Genomic DNA, 20,164 nt, shown 5'->3' with positions numbered 1-20,164 from the left:
TGGTCTTAAAGGCCAAAGACCACGGGGGTGCTGCAGTGACTGTAATTTGAAAACCAGATCCTAAGTAGCTTTTCTGGAGGCGATCATTGGAAAGTCAAGGACTACCTGTATAGGACAAGAACAATTTTAATTGAAACATTGCTTTTCCTTATCATTCTCTTCTCTCTACAGATTCCATCTTCCTGTCCTCCAAATATTTTCCTCTCATTTTTGCAATTCTCATGCCACACATGTTCTATTTATATCATAGCCTCTAATGCCAGCATTCATAATTTGTGATTTAATATTAGCAATAGCAGCAATCCCTGGCTACACTGGAGAACTGAGAGATTTTGGGAAACGTTTGCCCAATTTTTGTGTCGTAAGTCAAGGACTAATGGTAGACAAGCAAGCAAGGGATACTATGAAGTGATAAAATGTTGACATCAAAAGTGCTTACTACAGTATTTACTAACTGTCCTTCAGATGCTGAACCCCTGTCCAGAACCAAAAGAACTAAAATATGTTTTATAAAGAAAATAAAACTGAATGCTTTTTGACAATCTCATCAAATGAACACATTATTTTCTGTAGTTTGTTCAATTAGATATGGATTACTTAAAATATTAATAAAATTCTGTCCATTTAGGGAAAAAAAGATGGAAAAGGACCCTCTTTTGATTTGCAGTTATCATATTTTTAAAAAGGAACCTGAAGCATGGTATCAATTAGGCATACAAAATGCTTTGAATAACACCATTCTAAATTCAAAACATATTCTATATACTGTTTTGAAGTAGATGTTTGAAATCTATAATTGGCATGTTTTGAGTTCAAAGCGCTTGTTTGAGCTAGAAACAAAAGTTTAGAGTCAAGGCATTACATTTTTTTTTAAAAAAAATTGCACCCACTAGTATTATGTTGGCAACTAGAGAAATAAGTACACTTATCCCCTAGTGTTAAATATAGGATCTTTTGTTCGCACAAAAATAAATAGTCTACAAAATCAAAGAAAAGTTAATAAAGGAGACACAACTAACCTGAACAGATTGCAACTGTGGTGATTGAATTACCGAAGACTGCGTGGCTTGAATCACTCCCTGTACGTGGACAGTTTGGCCAGAAGGGAGCTGCACTACAGTTACAGAGGGAGATCCTCTTCCAGTTGTTGATCCAGCTACAGAAACCTATTTGAGGTAAATAAAGCATACCATGAAAACAGCTTAAGTTGCTAGCTGTCAATGTTTGTTATCTGACGAAGTCATCCTTCGGCTTCAGTTAAATTTCACCTTTAACACCGAACAGGCTCTTTTATAATATATATATATATATATATATTGGCTCATATCGAAAAGCAGGGGAAATATCATTTGGGTGGTACTTCTGCTTTCCTATTATGAACATTATTTATTAAGCATTATTATCAGAGATGTTATTATAATTAAAAAAGTAACCTCTTTCCTTCAATCAAAAGAAAATGCAGTCTCACATAAGATGTGATGGGGTGGAATTTTGCCCAAGATACAACTGTTTTCGTAACACAGCTATATTGTATCTTTTTACAAATTTACTATGGTGTTATTTTTCTGCACCAAAACATTGCAGGATCGTAAGTCAATTTTAACGAACAGAAGGCTGAGAACTAACAACTTGCCAAAAAAGCCACAAGCTTCTCAGTTTAATTCCACTTGAAGTAGGGATTTACTATGCTATTTTAATATTTATTAATATTAATAATGTATTATGATTGTCTTAGTAATACTTTAGAGTTGCATGACAATAATTGCATCTGAATATTGTCAAAGCATATGAAACAGTTGACAGCTCAGTACATCAGTAGCTCCTATTTCATTTTTAATACACTTGATAGCACATAAGAATGCCCGTTTCTTGTAATTTAATATGTCATCATGTTTAAGTTTAGAACCTGTCTCTAAACATATACTTTTACTCCCTCCTTCCTCTTCCATTTAGATTTAAAACATGTATTTTGAGGCTGCTGGAAATAAAATAAATCTGTGTCCAAAGAACACTGACTGAAAATTATTTTATGATCCCTTAATATTTAAAGGCCAAAGTATCTTTGGGTTTTACTACATTGCTGCTTTAGAAACTGTGCCAAGCTACATGTTCACTGACACTTCATTTCAGGGAAAAATGAAATATTTTAACAATTGAAAAAGAAGCATGTATGCAGGATCTGACTCTTAAATATGATATAGGTAAAGAATGGCATGAGCTGAATCGGAAGATGATTTATCCCCATAAGGAAGGATTTCTGTAAGTAGGGTGTCATAACTAAGGAGACTCCTGTCTTTGTAGGCAACTGCTTTACTACAAAGAGCCTCCAAAGGTGGCTTCCTGCCAGTTTAATTATATGTGGAAGAAAACTCATCCATCCCTGAACAACATGCAGTTCAACAACAGCTCTGAGTGGCCCATTGGCATTTTCAATGTCAATACACTTGCTCTTGCCCTGGAAAACATGCTACCAAGCATGTCTAACGCCTCAAAGTCTCAACATCACTGCTACCCCTTTGCCAGCCACCAAACAGCTGATTTGTGCCCCAAGTATTCCTTTGCATCTTAGGAAGTTTTAATTTATCACTATGGTCCTTTCTCACCTAAAAGTTATGGAGACCAGTCTTGTTCACAAGCTGTTTAAGACTTTATAAGGTTCTTTATGTTGATAAGAATTTCTGCTTTTAAAAATGACTCATACTGTTGGATTCAGTAAATATCCATTTTTTATACTGAGCAAAATTGACTTATCAAAGTGTTTCTCAAAACCTAGAGTAAGTCCAGGAAGGTTTTTCTCAATACCAACATTGCAATAATTTATTTATTTATTTATTTATTTATTTATTTATTTGTCACAACAATATATATAAGCATAAGCATGAAATGACTATATGATATATAAGCATAAATATAATCATAAGTATATAATTATATGAAATTAGATACAATCAAAGGGAACATTAGGACAGGCACGGTAGGCACGTTGGTGCTCTTATGCATATTATTCTTATTTCATATTATTCTTCATATTATCGATGAATAATAGTATTAAAAAATAAACAGAACATTTCTTATTACTTGAGCTATAGTGGAGATCTGATTTTGGCTGATAGGCGATTGCAAGTTGGCAGAATCGCTTTCTGTAACAGACTCTGTTGCGCTGCCATCTTGTGGTTCAATTGTTTCCATGGTCATCTGTCTAATGGCAAGGGGGAGAGAGTGAGAGAAAACAGGTTAAGATATGAAATATTCAATAATTCGTATACTTCTGCTCGTTTGTTTATTTCAAATTCTGTTACATAAAATATACCACAATAACTTTGTAACTTATAAATGTGCATGAATACGAGAGTCAACTAGTTCCATGGATATGTCCAATGTATTCTATCTAGCTAACTTGTTTCAACATATTACGTTGAACTATAAACATAGATTTAATAAGCACTGAACATAAAAGCTTGGATTATGGGAGTCTCAATCAAGCATTTTAGACAGAGACGTATATGAGTTGCATCTATCATATCTGGAGGTTAAAGAAAGGTGACTTAAACTTTGTAGAAAACTGAGACCTTATTTTTCTTCCCCAGAAGAAAAATATGCCCCAGGCATAATCTTATAATTGAAAGAGAGAGATATTCTTAAGAGATGCAGCACAGCACAATTTCATCACATTTAAAATGTTTGTTCATTGAAGCTTCATTTTAATTTATACAATAATTGCTTTATGTTTTGCTAAGCAATTATGTCCCATCTTTTGCCAAGTATTAAAAATTTATTGCAAATGTCATAATGCACATTTAGACACTTTTAAAAAGTTGGTATAATTACAAAATTGATCTGAAACATTGCAGATATGAATTAGCTGCATGTAGAATATTGCTGCCTGTGATATTCTATTATTGCTTTTTTGTTGAATTCATTGTATCAATGGTTTGTTATTTAGAAGCCAATACAAACTTGGGCAGCAAACATTTATTTCTGGAAGAGCAGAATTTATACAGGGAGCATCAGCTAATATAGGCGGCTAAGGAAATTTGCCACTATCAACCGGTAGGAGAGTAGTACGCACATACACACACTTAAAAGCTGTAGAAGAATTAGAAGTAATAATAATCACAACCAAATTTCAGAAGAGAGTTGCTCCCATACGTCTGTCCAGTCTGAGGGACTGAGTCAAAAGCTGGAGGACAACTGGCTAGGACTAAACAAATCTTCAGACTCAGTCCTCCAATCTGAATGGATGAGAATACCCATGCCTGGCTGCTGTCTCCAACAATACGGAGAATGACAAAAATAACTTATCACTATTTTATTTATTTATTTATTTATTTAGTAATCAAACTTATATACCGCACCATCTCCCGTAGGACTCAGGGCGGTTCACAGGCATATTAAAACAATATAATAAATAAACATTAAGACCCAGTTAAAACTAAATATTATCATGGCCTGGTCACTAAAACAGTAAAAACCAATAAAAACCCCATTAAAATATGCTAAAACATTTTATCTTAGGCTAGTCCTGCGCGCTAAAATAATAGAGTCTTCAGTTCACGTCTGAAGGTCCGGAGGTCGGGTAGTTGTCGTAATCCTGGAGGAAGCTCGTTCCACAGGGCTGGTGCCGCCACAGAGAAGACCCTCCCCCTGGGGGCCGCCAACCTACATTGTTTGGTCGATGGCACCCTGAGGAGGCCCACTCCCACACTTCCAGGCGGGAAGTGACTAGGGCATGAGTGACTGTGCGCAAGGCGTCCCGGTCAAGGAAGGGGCGCAACTGGCGAATCAGGTGGATCTGATAAAATGCTCCCCTGGCGACGGCGGTCAAATGATTCTCTAAGGACAGCCGATCGTCCAGGAGGACGCCTAAGTTGTGCACTCCCTCCCTGGGGGTCAGTACTTCCTCCCCCACAGTCAGCGATGGTGTAAGCTGACTGTACCGGAACGCCGGTACCCATAGCCACTCTGTCTTGGAAGGGTTGAGTTGGAGCCTGTTCCTCCCCATCCAGACCCGCACGGCCTCAAGACACCAGCCCATCACCTCGACAGCTTCGTTGGGGTGGTTCGGGGTGGAAATGTACAGCTGCGTATCATCAGCGTACAGATGATAATCCACCCCAAAACCACGGATAACCTCACCCAGCGGCTTCATGTAGATGTTGAACAGGAGAGGCGAGAGAACAGACCCCTGAGGCACCCCACAAGTGAGGCGCCTCGGGGCCGATCTCTGCCCCCCTGCCAACACCGTCTGCGAGCGGTCAGAGAGATAGGAGGAGAACCACCGATAAACGGTGCCTCCCACCCCCAATCCCTCCAACCGTCGCAGCAGGATACCATGGTCGATGGTATCAAAAGCCGAAGAGAGATCTAAAAGAACCAGGACAGAGGAACAACCCCTGTCCCGGGCTCTCCAGAGGTCATCCACCAACGCGACCAAAGCCGTCTCGGTGCTGTAACCGGGCCTGAAACCGGACTGGAACGGGTCCAGATAGACAGATTCCTCCAGGTGCTGAGGAAGCTGATATGCCACCACACTCTCAACAACCTTCGCTAAAAAGCGAAGGTTGGAGACTGGACGATAGTTCGCTAAAATAGCCGGGTCCAGGGAGGGCTTCTTAAGGAGGGGCCTCACCACCGCCTCTTTCAAAGCGGCAGGGAAAACACCCTCCAACAAAGAAGCGTTGGTAACTTCCTGGAGCCAGCCTCGTGTAACCTCCCGTGTGGCCAGTACCATCCAGGAGGGACACGGGTCCAATAAACATGTGGTGGAGTTCAACCTACCCAACAACCTGTCCATGTCCTCAGGAGTCACAGGATCGAACTCAGCCCAGATAACATTCTCAAGACTCGTCTCCGCCATCCCACCTGAATCTATCCAATCAGTGTCCAAGCCATCCCGAATCTGAGCGATTTTATCAGACAGATACTGAACAAAATCCTCAGCACGTCCCTGTAAGGGGTCCTCCCGAGCCTCCTGCCTAAGCAGGGAGTGGGTCACCCTAAACAGGGTGGCTGGGCGATTATCTGCCGATGCGATGAGTGCGGAGAAATAGTTATGTTTCACCACCCTGATCGCCACTAGGTAGGTCTGAATATATGACCTCACTAGTGTTCGGTCTCGTTCGGAGCGGCTGGACCTCCAGGCGCTCACTAGGCTTTTTTTCCGCGCGTCATCTCACTCAGCTCCTCGTTATACCAAGGAGCTGGCCGAGTTCACCCCGGGGTCAGAAGCCACAAAGGCACGACGCGGTCTAAGGCGCCAGCGGCCACCTCATCCCAGGCGGCCGCCAGCTCCTCAGCCGAGCCGTGGGCTAACTCCCTCGGGAATGGCCCAAGCTCCGTCAGAAACCTCTCAGGGTCCATCAGGCGCCTGGGACGGAACCATTGAACCGGTTCCGTCTCCCTGCGGTGAGGTGCAGCGGTCCGAAAGTCTAGCTGAAGGAGTAAATGATCAGACCATGACAAGGGTTGAGATATTAATTCCCCTAACTCCAGATCATTTAGCCACTGTCCCGAGACGAAAATCAAGTCCAGTGTGTTACCCCCGACGTGGGTGGGGACCGCAACTACCTGGGTCAGGTCCAAGGCCGTCATGGAAGCCATGAACTCCCGAGCTGCCATTGACGAGTCGCCCGCCGACGGCAAGTTGAAATCCCCCATGACCATAAGCCTGGGGGTCTCAACCGCCGTCCCGGCTATCATCTCCAGCAGCTCGGGCAGGGCTGCCGTCACGTAGCAAGGAGCCAGGTACGTGATCAGCAAGCCCACCTGCACCCCCCGGCCCCACCTCACGAAGAGGGTTTCACAACCGTTTATCTGCGGGACAGCGACCTCCCTCGGAGCCAGACTCTCGTTAATAACAACCGCTACTCCCCCACCCCTACCCTGGGCCCTCGGCTGATGAAATGCACGGAAACCCGGCGGGCACATCTCAGTGAGGGGAAACCCCCCCCCTCCGTGCCCAGCCAGGTCTCCGTAATGCCCATTAGGTCCGCTCCCCCCTCTTGAATAAGATCGAATATGAGGGGGGCCTTATTCATGACGGACCTGGCATTACATAACATCAGCCGAAGGTCCAGGTTCCGGGGGATATAACCACTCGGGACCTGAGTAAAGCCTAGGGGCCCGGAGTGCGGTATCGCTTTTAAACAGCGAGGACGCACTCCCCAAACCTGATACAAGCCCCTGCTTCCGCCATACCTGCCCCTCCCTTGAACCGTGCAGATGGAAGTACCCATACATGGTCGAGCCTTAACCTCCTCTAAGACCTTCAATTTACAAACCTCCAGATCGTGAACCTTAGAAGGGACTAGCCTAATCCCCTGTGGGCATGCCCCCCCACCCACCCCACCCCCTAACCCCTTATTTGAATTGGCTAAAAGTTTACAAAAACATGAATTTAAAAACCTCCTTAACCCTCTCTTAGAACTACAACGTATTTTCAAATTTAAGAGATATGGAACCAAAATTGAAAGTATTATTTCTTGGAATCAGGTAGAACTATGTACAAGGAGGTTTTGGCTGTTGTTTGACCATATCCATTTTAAATTCTTATTTTTATTTACATTCTATGTTTGGTTTATAGTCCTGGCGTGTTTTATATTACTTTCAAAGATTATAAGAAAAATTTCACTTTCAATCAAATTATAGAAAATAGCTAAGGTCCATAATGATAAAAAAATCACTGCAAATTGCTATAGTTAAAGACTCGGTCCAATTAGCAACGAGGAGATTCTACCATTCCTGACGGCTGTTTTCCCCGACTGGGAGAATGAAAGGTATTCACTTTAGCTTCTGCAATATTGTTTTAAGTTGTACTCTTAAATCATTTCTGTTTCTCATAGTGGTCTTCATTGTAGTTTCTCACACATATTAGAACTTCATTTGGCTTACATCTTTGTTAACAACTGTTCATACTATTTCACCCCCGTTTTGTTTTTTTAATATGGTTGAAGCTTACCTCCACATGTAACAAGTCAAATGTAGCATCTAACGCAGCCAAACTCCAGATGTGCTGGTCTTTTGACTCCCATAATTCCCAGTCAGCATAGTCAATTACTAAATTGGCTGTGGAGTTGTAGGAATTGACAACTTAAGACATAAGATTGTCCGTAGTTTTACTGCTGCTTAAATTCATGTGTCAAACTTGCATTCCTGTTTCTCAAAATCTCAATCACTCCCTATTTTCAATCTATAAAAAAGTTTTATTTGCTTACTTTATACAAATTAAGTAATTACAAATTACTTAATACAATATGTGAGGCTCAATTTTATTTATGAAAAAATGCTTGATATATTATGGAATCCATTTCACTCCCACAATTCTACTTTAAAAATAGACATGGTGTACTGAGATGCATTCCATTAGAATGGTAGAGTTGTTCTCTTCTTGGTACTTGTAGAGCTAGATAAATGTATTCTGAATACACAAATCCATGCTGCTGTGATTTATTCAGCATCTCCCAGAAAAAGATCCGAACCTCCGAGTAAAAGATTAAAAATTACTGCTTAAGTCCAAACATAATGTATTGCTGAAAGTAAGCCAAATTTAAAACAATTGAGTTAACACATTTACCCACATTCTCACACACTTGCTCTAAATAAGATTGGTAACAAATGCTTGGCTGCATTCCCTTTATCAAAACTATTACTGTAATACAGGGCACAAGCCTGCTATGCAGAAGCATCTTCTAGCGATAGCTAAAAATATAATGGCTACCTTATATTAATTCTGGCATGCTGTTTTTTGCTACATTTGCTCATGATTGAATTTTTTTTTTAAAGGACTTCTTCCTTCTCCAGACCACGCTCTTCTAGTGAATCTTGTAATGAAGTTATGTTCTGTTTGTGATGTCATAACTATTGTTATGGCAACCTACATTCACAATATTACATAGTATTTAGGGTTCGCTGTAGAAAGGAAAAGGAATAAAGGAGAACCGTTTTAGTGCTAATGCAGGAGATTTTGTAAGTGTTACAAAGAACCCTTTGAAAGGAGGAGAAAAAATGTAAAAGAAAACTTTTAAAAAAGATACTTTTATGAAAACATTAGTTGAAGCACTTTTTAGGAAATGTTTGCAACTCAGCAATTTCAGTGCAGTCTGACACCAAATCTTTCGGCATATTTGGTAAATATTGCATGCTCATTTGCCCAAGTGAGGAAGCACATGCAGTTTTAATACAGATACACAGACCGACTTGTGGAACATCAGTGAAATCCAATGCTGATGTAAGATTCCAACATGCCGATGCAAAGGTTAGAAATATTTTAACTTAAAGAGGATGCTTAAACTTAGAAATATTTTTTTATTTTAAATATATATAATTCCTCAATTGGGAAGGAAAAATGTTGCCAATAGAAAGCTACATTCAACTTTTATCTTTTATAGAATGTATTATCATGCCTGAAAATAGAATGGGATCATTTATAATTCAATGAACTTGTTAAATTATGCATGGATACTATTGCTAGTAAATAAAACAAGTATGTTTACAATTTAATCATACTCCAAAAAAAGTATATTACTTTTGAGTGGCACTCTCTTTGGAATAGCATCCCAATCAACATATGGTTGGCTCCCACATTGCCTTCTGGAAGCTGCTCAAAACACAATCTTGGTATGGTTTGGTTAATTTAACTTTATTCTATTTTGGTTAGTCTGTGGATCCTTTATGTATTTTTGGCTGTATGTTGTTTATGTTTCTTATTTGTAACCCCCCCCCAATTAATACTAATTACTAAATAGGTGGGTCAGTTGCAAGCATACATCCTGCAGCAAAGTATTTTCGCCTGTATCTTTCAGCCAAAGAAACCATTCTCCAATTTTTCTATTAGTTTAAAAAGACCTTTTCCTCAAAGAACTTCTAGATTTATAAATAATTCTTTTCATAGAATCCTACTTCGTAACTCGAGATCACACATCTTTCTTCTCCCAGGGACACTATTCTATTTCAGGCCAGAAAGTCTGAAAACTATGCGGCTATGACTTTTTTCCTAGTATAATGGGTACTTAAATTTGCATTCAAAAACTCCAGTAAAAAAAGCAGACTAACAAGCTATTTCTCCCATTTTATGAACTTAATTTTACTGAACATGGTATTCTATCATTTGCTAAAGGATCAAAGATGCAGGAGATGAGAACAGAGCATGGTGATAAGCACAATATAAAAGCAAATATTGAAATATACCGTAGCTCTGAAAAAGGACATTTTTAATCATCTTGACTAAAACTCAGAAATATTACAAACAGGTTTCTAAATGTGCAGAAGCCTTCCAAATGTAGTCTGCAATGAGATTAGGTAGCTCAGCATGTGTGCGTGATAGCTACAATTGATTCTTGCTTTGTTGAACTATCACTCTTTTTTAAACAGGGAAACCCTTCTCAATTATGTCAAAATCTGCACAGAAGGTATTTGCTCTTTTTACAACTTCCTTCCTCCAGCTTTATTTCTTGCCTGTGTTCCTTGGTAGCTCCTTCCACTTATATATGAAACATTCATGCAGAATTGCAAAGAAACCAAATTTTCATAGTAATTGACAAAACGTTGAATACATTAAACTATGGTTTGTGCATTGGGTTGTATTACATCATTTTTTAAAAAATAAATCTAAAATATTTTGCACAAAACAGTGCTAATATTTTATTTATTAATTTAACCAAAAAGTAAATAAATGCTTTATTCTTCGGTTCAATCCATTCTAATATATGCAGTACATTCAACTGCAAAAATGGAGCATTTTTATATCCCCCTTCTTTTAAAGTAGTTTTAGAAATTAATTCTAAAAACTACAGATTAGAGCTTTTTTAAATCATGCTCCCGCTCCAATCAAAATCAAGTTATATAATGAGAACAATGGTGTAATGCAACTGAAGAGGGCAAAATGAAGCTGGTTTGGGGCTATTTCTTACAACCCAGTAGCCAAATGATTTATTTGTGGCTTGCTATGTTTAAGTCTAGGGACACAGTGGCTCAGAAGCTGAGCTTGTCGATTGAAAGGTTGGCAATTCAGTGGTTCGAATCCCTAGTGCCACATAACGGAGTGAGCTCTCGTTACTTGTCCAGCTTCTGCCAACCTAGCAGATCAAAAGCACTTAAAAAATGCAAGTAGAAAAATAGGGACCACAGACCACAGGGTAACAGCCCTGTGTGCGCTTTCGGCATTTAGTCATGCCAGCCACATGACCATGGAGACATCTTCGGACAGTGGCTCTTCAGCTTTGAAACGGAGATGAGCACTGCCTCCTAGAGTCAGGAACAACTAGCACATATGTGCGAGGGGAACCTTTACCTTTATGTTTAAGTCTAGCAACTGTGGTTAATTTGTGGCTTGTTACATATTGGCCAACTCAACAAACCAGGTATATTAATAAAATACAATCAGTTAGTGCTTTGTGCAAACACAGCCAATACCTACTATCTCCAATTGATGTTCTCCAATATGGTGGATCTCTTGGCTAGCCGTTATTAATTGGGATTTACTTTTCATTTTTTCTCAAAGAATTCAAGGCAATATGCATATCACATGCTTCACTATAATTAATCATTGCAACAATTAATGTGAGACAGGAGAGCTGGGAATTTAACAGGCTTAAACATACTCAATGAGCTGCTTTGACAAGCACAGATAGGGACTCGGTCCTCCCCACCTTGGGCGAGAACCTCCTAAGCAGCATATCGGCGCCAAAGATCAAGAACAGCTCAGCCAGCATTAATTGGGGGAAGTTAGGAATTGTTGGTCACATGCTTGGAAGCCACAAGTTTCAGAATGAGGACAGTACCGCACTGCAAACCTACACATGTTGATACAGGATCAAAGTAGACTGAGCACTCAAGCAAACAGAATACGAAAGTGCACTATGCTTTTTGAATACCCCAATTCCATTAAACTCACAGTCTCTAAATGTGGCAATTATCGCTGCAGAGGAGCAGCACGTTCCACAAAGCTAAACTCGTGAATAAGGAAGAACCCCCTTTGCACATGCGCAAATCCCTCTGGACTCCACGAAGTTTTCCCCTCGGCGAAGAGTACGCCGGTCGGATTAAGCTCCGGTATTAAGGCGAACTCCGACCCCCGTTTAAACAGCCCCGACTCCTCGCCCGGCCGCCTGTCCGTCCCTCCCTCCCTTCTTCGAGTCCTCGGCACACGCCGCTTCTTCTCCTGCCCGAGAGCCACCCCTGTGCCACTGCCTCCAAACGCCAAACCGCCTTGCACACAAACACACACACCCGGCGTGTCTCCGCCCCCTCCTCGACTCACCAGAGTACGTGGCGCCCCCGTCACAGGAAAAGCAGGCGGGGAAGAGGGATTGGGCCGGGCGAGCCCGCGCGTCGCCTCACGTCAGTGCTGATGCCGCCGCGCCGTCACCGCAGGGGGCGAGGGAAATGGCGGCAGGCGCCGTTACTGCACAGCCTTTTTCAAGGCCTGTGCAAGGAATAAGAGGCGGGGCGGGGCGTGATCCGCCTCGCCTCGCCCCGCCCACCCAGCCCCGCCGCGGCTCCAGGGCCCTGCTCATTGGCCACTCGTGGGACTCAACCGCTGGAATTCGCGCCAACCGTCTTTCAAGCCCCCACCCATTGGCTAATTACGAGGGGCGGACACGCGTTTAATCGCGCCGTTCTTTGCCTTGTAGGATCGCAAGTGGCGATCCGAGTAAGGAAGAACAGCTGCTCCCGGAGCTGCGCCAGCACAAAGTCCCACGGCTCCACGTAGGCAACCCTAATGGACCTAATGGTATCCCTGAAAATACCTCGAGTGTAAAAGCCCGTCAAACCCCGCCCCCCCCGTTTTGCTCCGTTCTTTCATGAGCCTGCCCTCAGTTGTGGCATGTATGGGAATTAGATTCGGGCTACTCTGTCCGGCCTCAAAACTTGATACGGTCCCTGGAGAACAGGGTAGAGTCATTGTGGTCTGTGCATCTTGTTGCTGTCATCTAGTGGTCATCCAGATTTTTAGAACCCAATTTTGCTAGTCTTCATGGAAGAAAGTGCTCCAAAGTCTCTGAAAGGGTTGGCTGCCTGATTGTTATGTTAGGCAAAATATAGTTGGTTACTTCCTAACACAGTGTATTATTGGTTCTTTGAGAATTTCCTTTCAAGAAGTTAGTAACTGGACTTTTAGGCTGCCTAAAAGCTGGGTTCCTGTAGCATTGAGAACTAGCTAGCAAAACATGTTTGCCCAGACAGTTAACTTGATGGATCAGTGCATCATATTGACTTGAAAAACTTAAGTTAATTCAAAACATGTGATTTCAGTAATTGTGTACGGTGATCATAAAGTATATTCTATTGGATTTTATGCAAGCAATATGTTAGGCTGATTTTATATTACAATAAATGTAGAGATTTGTGAAGTACCATTTTTATCATTGAATAGAACAGAATTTTTTATTGGTCAAGCGTGATTGGACACACAAGGAATCTGTCTTGGTGCATATGCTCTCAGTGTACATGAAAAGATACCTTCATCAAGGTACAACACTTGATAGACATAGGGTACAAATGTAACACTTAATGACACAATACTTAATGATAGTCATGGGCTACAAATAAGCAATCAGGAAACAATATCAATATAAATCGTAAAGATACAAGCAACAAAGTTACAGTCATAAGTGGAAGGAGATGGGTGATGGGAACGATGAGAAGATTAATAGTAGTGCAGATTTAGTAAATAGTTTGACAGTGTTGAGGGAATTATTTGTTTAGCAGAGTGATGGCGTTGGGGGAAAAACTGTTCTAGTGTCTAGTTGTTCTGTGTGGAGCTGAGGCATATAAAAATTAAAAGTTCAATAACTAAACAACTTTCCATGAATAACTAGATATTTAAAAAAAACAAGGCCCTACAATAATAGAAAATGTGTAGGAGTGCTTTGGACAGCACTCAAGCCAAGGAACAGTATCTCCCACTATTCATTAAGCAGCTTGACTTTCTTTCAGCTTCCATGTAGGCCTGGAAAAGAGTTACAAATGTTTTGTATTGAGTCATCTTAAACAGGTGTAACTTTTTTTCCCCAAGATGGTATACAGCGCAGAGATGATTATCTAGCATGGACTCTTTATAGCAATGAGCAAAACTCATTCTGAAGGAGCTGAACCTCCTTCATACCATGTAATTTTGTTTTACTTCCTGATTCTGCTGAATGATCCCCAGGATAACACAGTCTAGAATGCAGCATTTTGTCCCCAAATGAGTGGCTTTTGGCAGTATGATTCCCTTCTCCCTTTATTTGCAAACACCACCACCACTTTCTATCTTCATCCTACTCACTTTAACCATTAAAAACACGAAAGGCAGAGAAAAGGTTTCTTCCCTTCTCTTTTTTTTAAATCTGTTCTATTTATTCATCACTGGAAGGATAATAAAACTCTGAGTCTGATATAGGAAAGATAGAATACAATTTTTCTCCTTAATACTACCAACAACATAAGGAGAACAAACATGTATATGATTAATAGTTTCAAAATATGCACATATGTATGAACTACAAATTGCATCATCTCTCATATTAACCATGTTCAACTATATCTAGATAGCTTTAGGTTGCCCTGCCCTGGAAGTTCTTTTTCAGCTTTCATTTTTCATATCCTGAGGCTCTTTCACAATAAAAACCAGTTTTTGAAGATAAAAAATTCCATCATTTCACTTTGAAACCACTCCACTGGCCAACACACCCACTATTTTGGGTGTCTGTTTCTGTGATTCAGTTTAACTGATTGCAGAGGAATTTTATCTGCCTTTAACATGCCTGGAGAAACAACTGATCACCAGATAAATGTTTATCTGTATAACAAAGAATGGGGCTAAGAAAGAAAATAATTAAACTATTCTTTCTTGGCTGTATTTTCTCTCAAAGGGTCCCAATTTTCTTCCAAGTCTATGCTTATCCTTTGTATTACTATTACTACATTTCTGGTTCTAATAAAATCATCACCCATGTAGTGATTATGGATAAAATTCTCAAGATATTTTTTTAATCTAGTGATTATCTGGGAAGGACTCAGAATGATAGATCATTTTCCTTCCAGCATATGCCACATACATACACCCTAGGATTATAACTTCTGTCATTTATAGTCAGTAGGGTGGAGATAAGAACTGTAATCAAATGCATCTTGACGTTTGAGAAAGATTGAGTTATGTGGCTCATCACAGAAATCTGGCTTCTGGGGTTATCACTAAGGAAAACTAAACCCTGAGGAAATAAAAAAATCATCTAGAAAGTACCATCATGTCTTTTTTCTTCTATTTACATTTTGGGTATGAGGTCCTGTTTTTGAAGGAATTAATTGCTGCTGGAAGCAGAGGGCTAAATCTGAGGCCCATAACTACATCTTGAATGCTGACATGTCTCTTTAGGACAGCTATGAACCACTGCTAAATACTGATCCATTGTATTATAAATGCAGGTGTTATCAAACTCCACAAAACCCAAGTAATTTAATTGGGAAAGTATCTGAAGTTGGTATGAGCACAGTACCCATGGTATTTCTGTTCTGAGAAGAGTGCTCCTAAACAAGATGCACATATAAAACAATGTGATTGAATTCAATTTTTTAAAATGTGTATTTTGTAAAATCACACTACTCCTTTTTTTGAAAATTTGGTTTCAGAGTTAGCATGTCAAGAGAATTTAGTAAGACATTTAAAATATGTGAAATTATAATTTTATTAACTTACTGGATTTATATTTTTATATATTTATTTAATAAATTTGTTTGCCCTCATCTCACCATGAGGTGACTCTGGCTTACAATGTTTAATGGACTAAAACTATACAGAAACATACATATAATAACAAAATACTATAAAAATACAACATCAGCTGTAACTAAAAGATGCGGGGGAAGGGAGTAGGATGAGCGGGAAAGTGGGTGGAGAAGTGGGATCTGTTGTTAATATATCAAACCATCTCCAGCATGACGTTCCCGTATTAGACCAAGCTAAGTGGCAGAGCCAGGTATTCAAGCTCTGGCAAAAAGTCAGGAGGGCGGGAGCCAATCTCACGGGAGGACGGGAGACAGGACACCAACCAGAATTCCCTGGCTGATGGGGCCCACAGCATGTGCCTTCTGCTAGCATGGGTGGGACAAGCCAATCACATTGGGATGATTCCTTAAGTAACCACCCATCTTCCTATTCAACGCAATTTTTTAAATAAATAAATAAATATAAAAGCTTTAATATGAAAGCATTAATATATATAAAAGCTTTAATATGAAAGCATTAAAATTAACAGCAATTACATAAATATAAAAAAAACCAAGAACATGAACAGTACAGGAATGGGCTTTTGTCTATTGTTCCACAAATACTTCCAACATAGCATGTCCCCATTGGTTACCTAAGGCAAAGCCAAATTTTAAGGCCTTTCTGAAAGGTAACAACTGTGGTATTGAATCTCACCTCTGGCAGTAAGATGTTCCAGAGCACAGGGGGTCATGGTATAAAAGGCTCTTTTTCCAAGATCCTGCTAGTTGAAATTTCTTGACCGATAGGATCTGCAGCAAGCTCCTTCTGTCAGAACAAGTGGGGTGGGCCAATCCCATTGTACTGAGTTATGAATGACCAGCAAACTAGCTACAATTAATAGCTAGCTACAGTTTCCTTCCCCCTACCCCACAACCTCCCCATGCCTGCTCAGCATCTGGTTCTGCAGTAAGGCAGCCGTGGGAATTGCCAATCCATCGGCAGGCACACCGGGCTCCGGGAGCCCAGGGGGAGAAAGCTGCACTTACGAGAAGGGGGGCAGTCCCCTCTTCCTTATGGACCTTGACTTTGCTGGAGCTTCTTTGCCCACTCTTAACACCGCCGACGCCGCTGCTGCTGGGAGACTGGCTGGACACAGCTGAATGAGGCTTGCTGTCCTGCCACAATTAATAGAAAGTGCCTAGGATCCAGGCTATGATCAAGATCGCAATGGCATTAGCCCGGATCCACCTCATTGTAAGTCTTCCGAGCTGCCTGGGAGTTCCGTGTCAGCTGAAAAAAGCTTCAGTTCTTGGGGAGAAAAGAGCGAGAGAGTGATGGGGAAATAATGACACCCAATTCTCTCTCCCTCCCTCTCTTCTTTGGCTGGTTCAAGCAGTCACAGCTGTTTGTTGGCACTCTTGTCTCCCGGCTTAGTCCCGCAGAGCAAAATGAGAGTGAGAGAGACTGAAGAAGACCAAGATATCAAGGGCTGCAGGGAAGGAGCTAGCAGCTTATTCCCTTCCCTGAGGCCCTGCCATGCTTGCCTGAGAATCAGGTGTCACCATTTCCCCATTGCTCTCTTGCTCTCTTTTCTCGACTGACCATAGCCTGGATCCTAGGCACTTTCTATTAATTGTGGTAGGACAGCAAGCCTCATTCGGCTACATTCATCCGGTCTCCCAACAGCAGCGGAAGCAGCGTTAAGAGTGGGCAGAGAAACAACCAGTGAACGACAGGATGTAGGGCTAGCAAGTGGAGCCAGGGTGAGGCTTCCCGGGTGGCTGGAATGTGGGACGGTTGGATCCGTTGGCTGCCGTCCCCGCCAAAATGACAGCCCAGCGCAGCGGAGTTGACAAGAGAGAAGAAAGAAAGGAAGGAAAACAAAGAGAAAGAGGGAGAAGAAAGGAAGGAAGGAAGGAAGGAAGGATGGATGAAAGAGAGAGAGAGAAAGAAGAAAGAGTGAGGTGAGTGACATCATGTTGGCTCCGCCCATCCAGTCACATGCTCACCAAGCCACGCCCACAGAACTGGTGGGGGAAAAAATTAGATTTCATCTGGCTTATGTCTTTAAATAAATTCTGTTACTTGGAAAAAAGTGCTTTCAAACTGTCCTGATTTTTTGCACATACTTCTCCCAGAGCCGTAATGGGAAACGTATGGCACACGTGCCACAGGTGGCACATGGAGCCAAATCTGTGGGCACGCGAGCATCGCCCTAGCTCAGCTTTAGTATGCCTGTGTGCACCAGCCAGCTGAAGTCAGGAAACAGGAAATTTCTGGCCTCCAGAGGGCTTCCGGGATAGGGGAAAGGCTGTTTTCGCCCTTCCCAGGCTCCAAGAAAGCCTCTGGAGCCTGGGGAGGGCGAAAAACAGGCCTAGTGGGCCCACCTTTTTGCCGTTGCGTGCCAAAAGCGGGGGGATCAGGGGAGGGGTGTGTGCACATGCATGGGGGGGAAGGGCGCAGGAGGACTGAATTATGGTTGTGGGCATGCACGGGACTCCCTGCGCTTCCCCACTTTTGGCACGCTACGGCAAAAAGGTTAGCAATCACTGTGCTAGAGAATATACATTTCTGTGTGCAGCAGGGGGCAGTGCATAGTTTTCCTGATCCTAAGAAAACTATGAAAGCTGTACCTGGGAAATAGCAGGGTGTAGAATTAAAAAGAATATAATGGAAGAATCTCTTGCTAAACAAATTACGGAGGATTAAGTTTTATGATGCCAGGAAATAATAAGGCTTTTAGGTTATTTTATTCTCACTAGAGGTTATGTGTTTATTTCTCCTTCACCACCCTCTCTCCAGCAACCGCTCACTTGGGGGCTAATGACACAAGGTCAGGGCCTAAATTAAAGATGAAGTTGAAAAACTAGCACTCATTTTAATGCCTTCCTATTCTTGCATTTGTTGAAAGCAAAAAAAAAAAAGTGGGTGGGTTGTCCCAAAGATGCTTTTTTCAAGAGCCAACTGGACTTCCTTGTTTTTTTCTTTGAAGACATTTAGCTTCTCATCCAAGAAGCTTCTTCGGCCCTGACTGTACAGTGAGGATTTAAATTCCTCAATTTATTTACATAAATTTCAAAACGTCTGGGCTTGAGAAAAAGCAGGTTTTCCAACACCAGATTTGATTCTGTATCACAGTATCTTGTCAAACGTTTTAATATTTGGAAGACAAATCTCAGATAAATCTAACCTTTGCGAGGGAGGAGCGGGGAAAAAAGATTCGTAGAAAGCTAGAAGCCCAAAGAACCAACCGTGAAATCGGAGCCACGATTATGCTGCAAAGTCGCAGCCCCCTCATCAGCTCTCCGAGCCCGGCAGGTTCCTATAAGGCACATCCCGCGGTCCTTTATATGACCTGGATTAAGTCCAACAACCCCCTCAGCCGCAGAAGCTCACTGGGTCTCAGATCACCTCAAGGGGGGCTTTTGTCGGACAAACCCGAAGGCGAGTGTTCAGCTCCTGAGGGAAAAGCGAAATACAGTAAATCGAGGAACCGAAGCAGCATTTAACCGGACAATTGTTTCCCTCCGTAGATATATACCGATTTTTTAATCTATTCTATAAAGGCTTCTCTCAAAAGAAAGGGAAACAGAGAGTCGACTATACTCTTCCCCCACTCTTTGACCAGACAGCAGCGCGGACTCACCTGAGACAGTAAAACCCCACCGAACAGGTTAAGGTCTGACTGCGCCTGCGCAATCCAACCCCTCCGTTACGCCGGAGGAAACCGTATTAATTCATGTATGTGAAGGAATGGCAGTGGCGTGTTTGTTTGGCCCTTCTCGTATCCCATACACGGGGCGAAACCAACTCTCCCCACAGCCTGGGAGGGAAGGACAAGTAAAAAAAAAAAAGAGAGAGAGATGAAAAGGAGTCAGGTTATTATTGGTGTTAGCCTGTGGCGCACTGTCTGAGAGGGCGCGCTTGACATGCTGAGAAAAGACGTCGTTGTGGAGAAACGAAACGACTGCCTTCCGGCTTCGGAGGGCGCCAAAGAAAGAGCGGTGAAATGGTCGCGCCTCCTCTGGCCCACAAACCCCCCCTCCTCCTCCTCCTCCGCCCTCTCCAAGCCAATGGGAGCCCAGTGGGCGGGGCTCAACGGGCAGCCGTGGCGGCTGGGTAATGGCAACCCTGTGAGGAAGGTCTGGGAGATCAATCTGCGCGCGCGATACACACGGTGCGGCGAGGGCGTGGGGGACGCGACGCTGACCCAGGCCTCCCCTGTTGCCAGGTAACAAGCAAGAGGAAAGAGGCTACAGGGGTGCATGTGTGTGAGTGGAGGGGGTGGTGGGGGGAACGCTCTTCCTTCTCCAATCTCCCCTTGCCGCCCCCCTCCCTCCCTACCTCCGCGAGATCTCCTTTCATCGCTTCCCGGAGGATCCGGTGCCTCCCGGCCTCTCTCTCTTTAATTTCCCTCTTCCCGGTTACCTCCGTCTTCATTACACTGATACATTACACATCGCACGGCTGGTCGGC

General features: G+C 42.3%; 2 protein-coding genes across 8 annotated transcripts in view; one reads left to right on the top strand and one right to left on the bottom strand.

Annotated features, from left to right (window-relative positions):
- The window catches only part of CREM (cAMP responsive element modulator), a 47,325-nt gene extending 27,670 nt beyond the window's left edge, over positions 1 to 19,655 (bottom strand). For 2 of the 6 annotated variants that reach the window (XM_058184379.1, XM_058184378.1), the window contains exons 1-4: positions 19,335 to 19,655; positions 18,940 to 19,147; positions 3,079 to 3,195; positions 1,020 to 1,166 (exon numbers count right to left, since the gene is read on the bottom strand). In XM_058184379.1, coding sequence (XP_058040362.1) covers positions 1,020 to 1,166; positions 3,079 to 3,195; positions 18,940 to 19,023 — 348 coding nt within the window. In that variant the 5' untranslated portion in view covers positions 19,024 to 19,147; positions 19,335 to 19,655. Of the gene's footprint in view, positions 1 to 1,019; positions 1,167 to 3,078; positions 3,200 to 8,716; positions 8,908 to 12,256; positions 12,578 to 18,939; positions 19,148 to 19,334 lie in introns of those variants that run through there. The other 4 variants (XM_058184391.1, XM_058184380.1, XM_058184381.1 and 1 more) reach the window with 4 other exon arrangements.
- Positions 19,656 to 19,771: 116 nt separating this feature from the next.
- CUL2 (cullin 2) overlaps positions 19,772 to 20,164 on the top strand; it is a 54,664-nt gene continuing 54,271 nt past the window's right edge. For both annotated transcript variants that reach the window (XM_058184377.1, XM_058184376.1), the window contains exon 1: positions 19,772 to 19,919. The gene's annotated coding sequence lies outside the window, so the exon portion shown is untranslated. The remainder of the gene's footprint in view (positions 19,920 to 20,164) is intronic.

The sequence above is a fragment of the Ahaetulla prasina genome, chromosome 4 (genome assembly GCF_028640845.1).
Source record: "Ahaetulla prasina isolate Xishuangbanna chromosome 4, ASM2864084v1, whole genome shotgun sequence".
Taxonomy (NCBI): domain Eukaryota; kingdom Metazoa; phylum Chordata; class Lepidosauria; order Squamata; family Colubridae; genus Ahaetulla; species Ahaetulla prasina.
The sequence above is the reverse complement of the archived record's forward strand: the minus strand, read 5'-3'. Positions and strand labels throughout refer to the sequence as shown.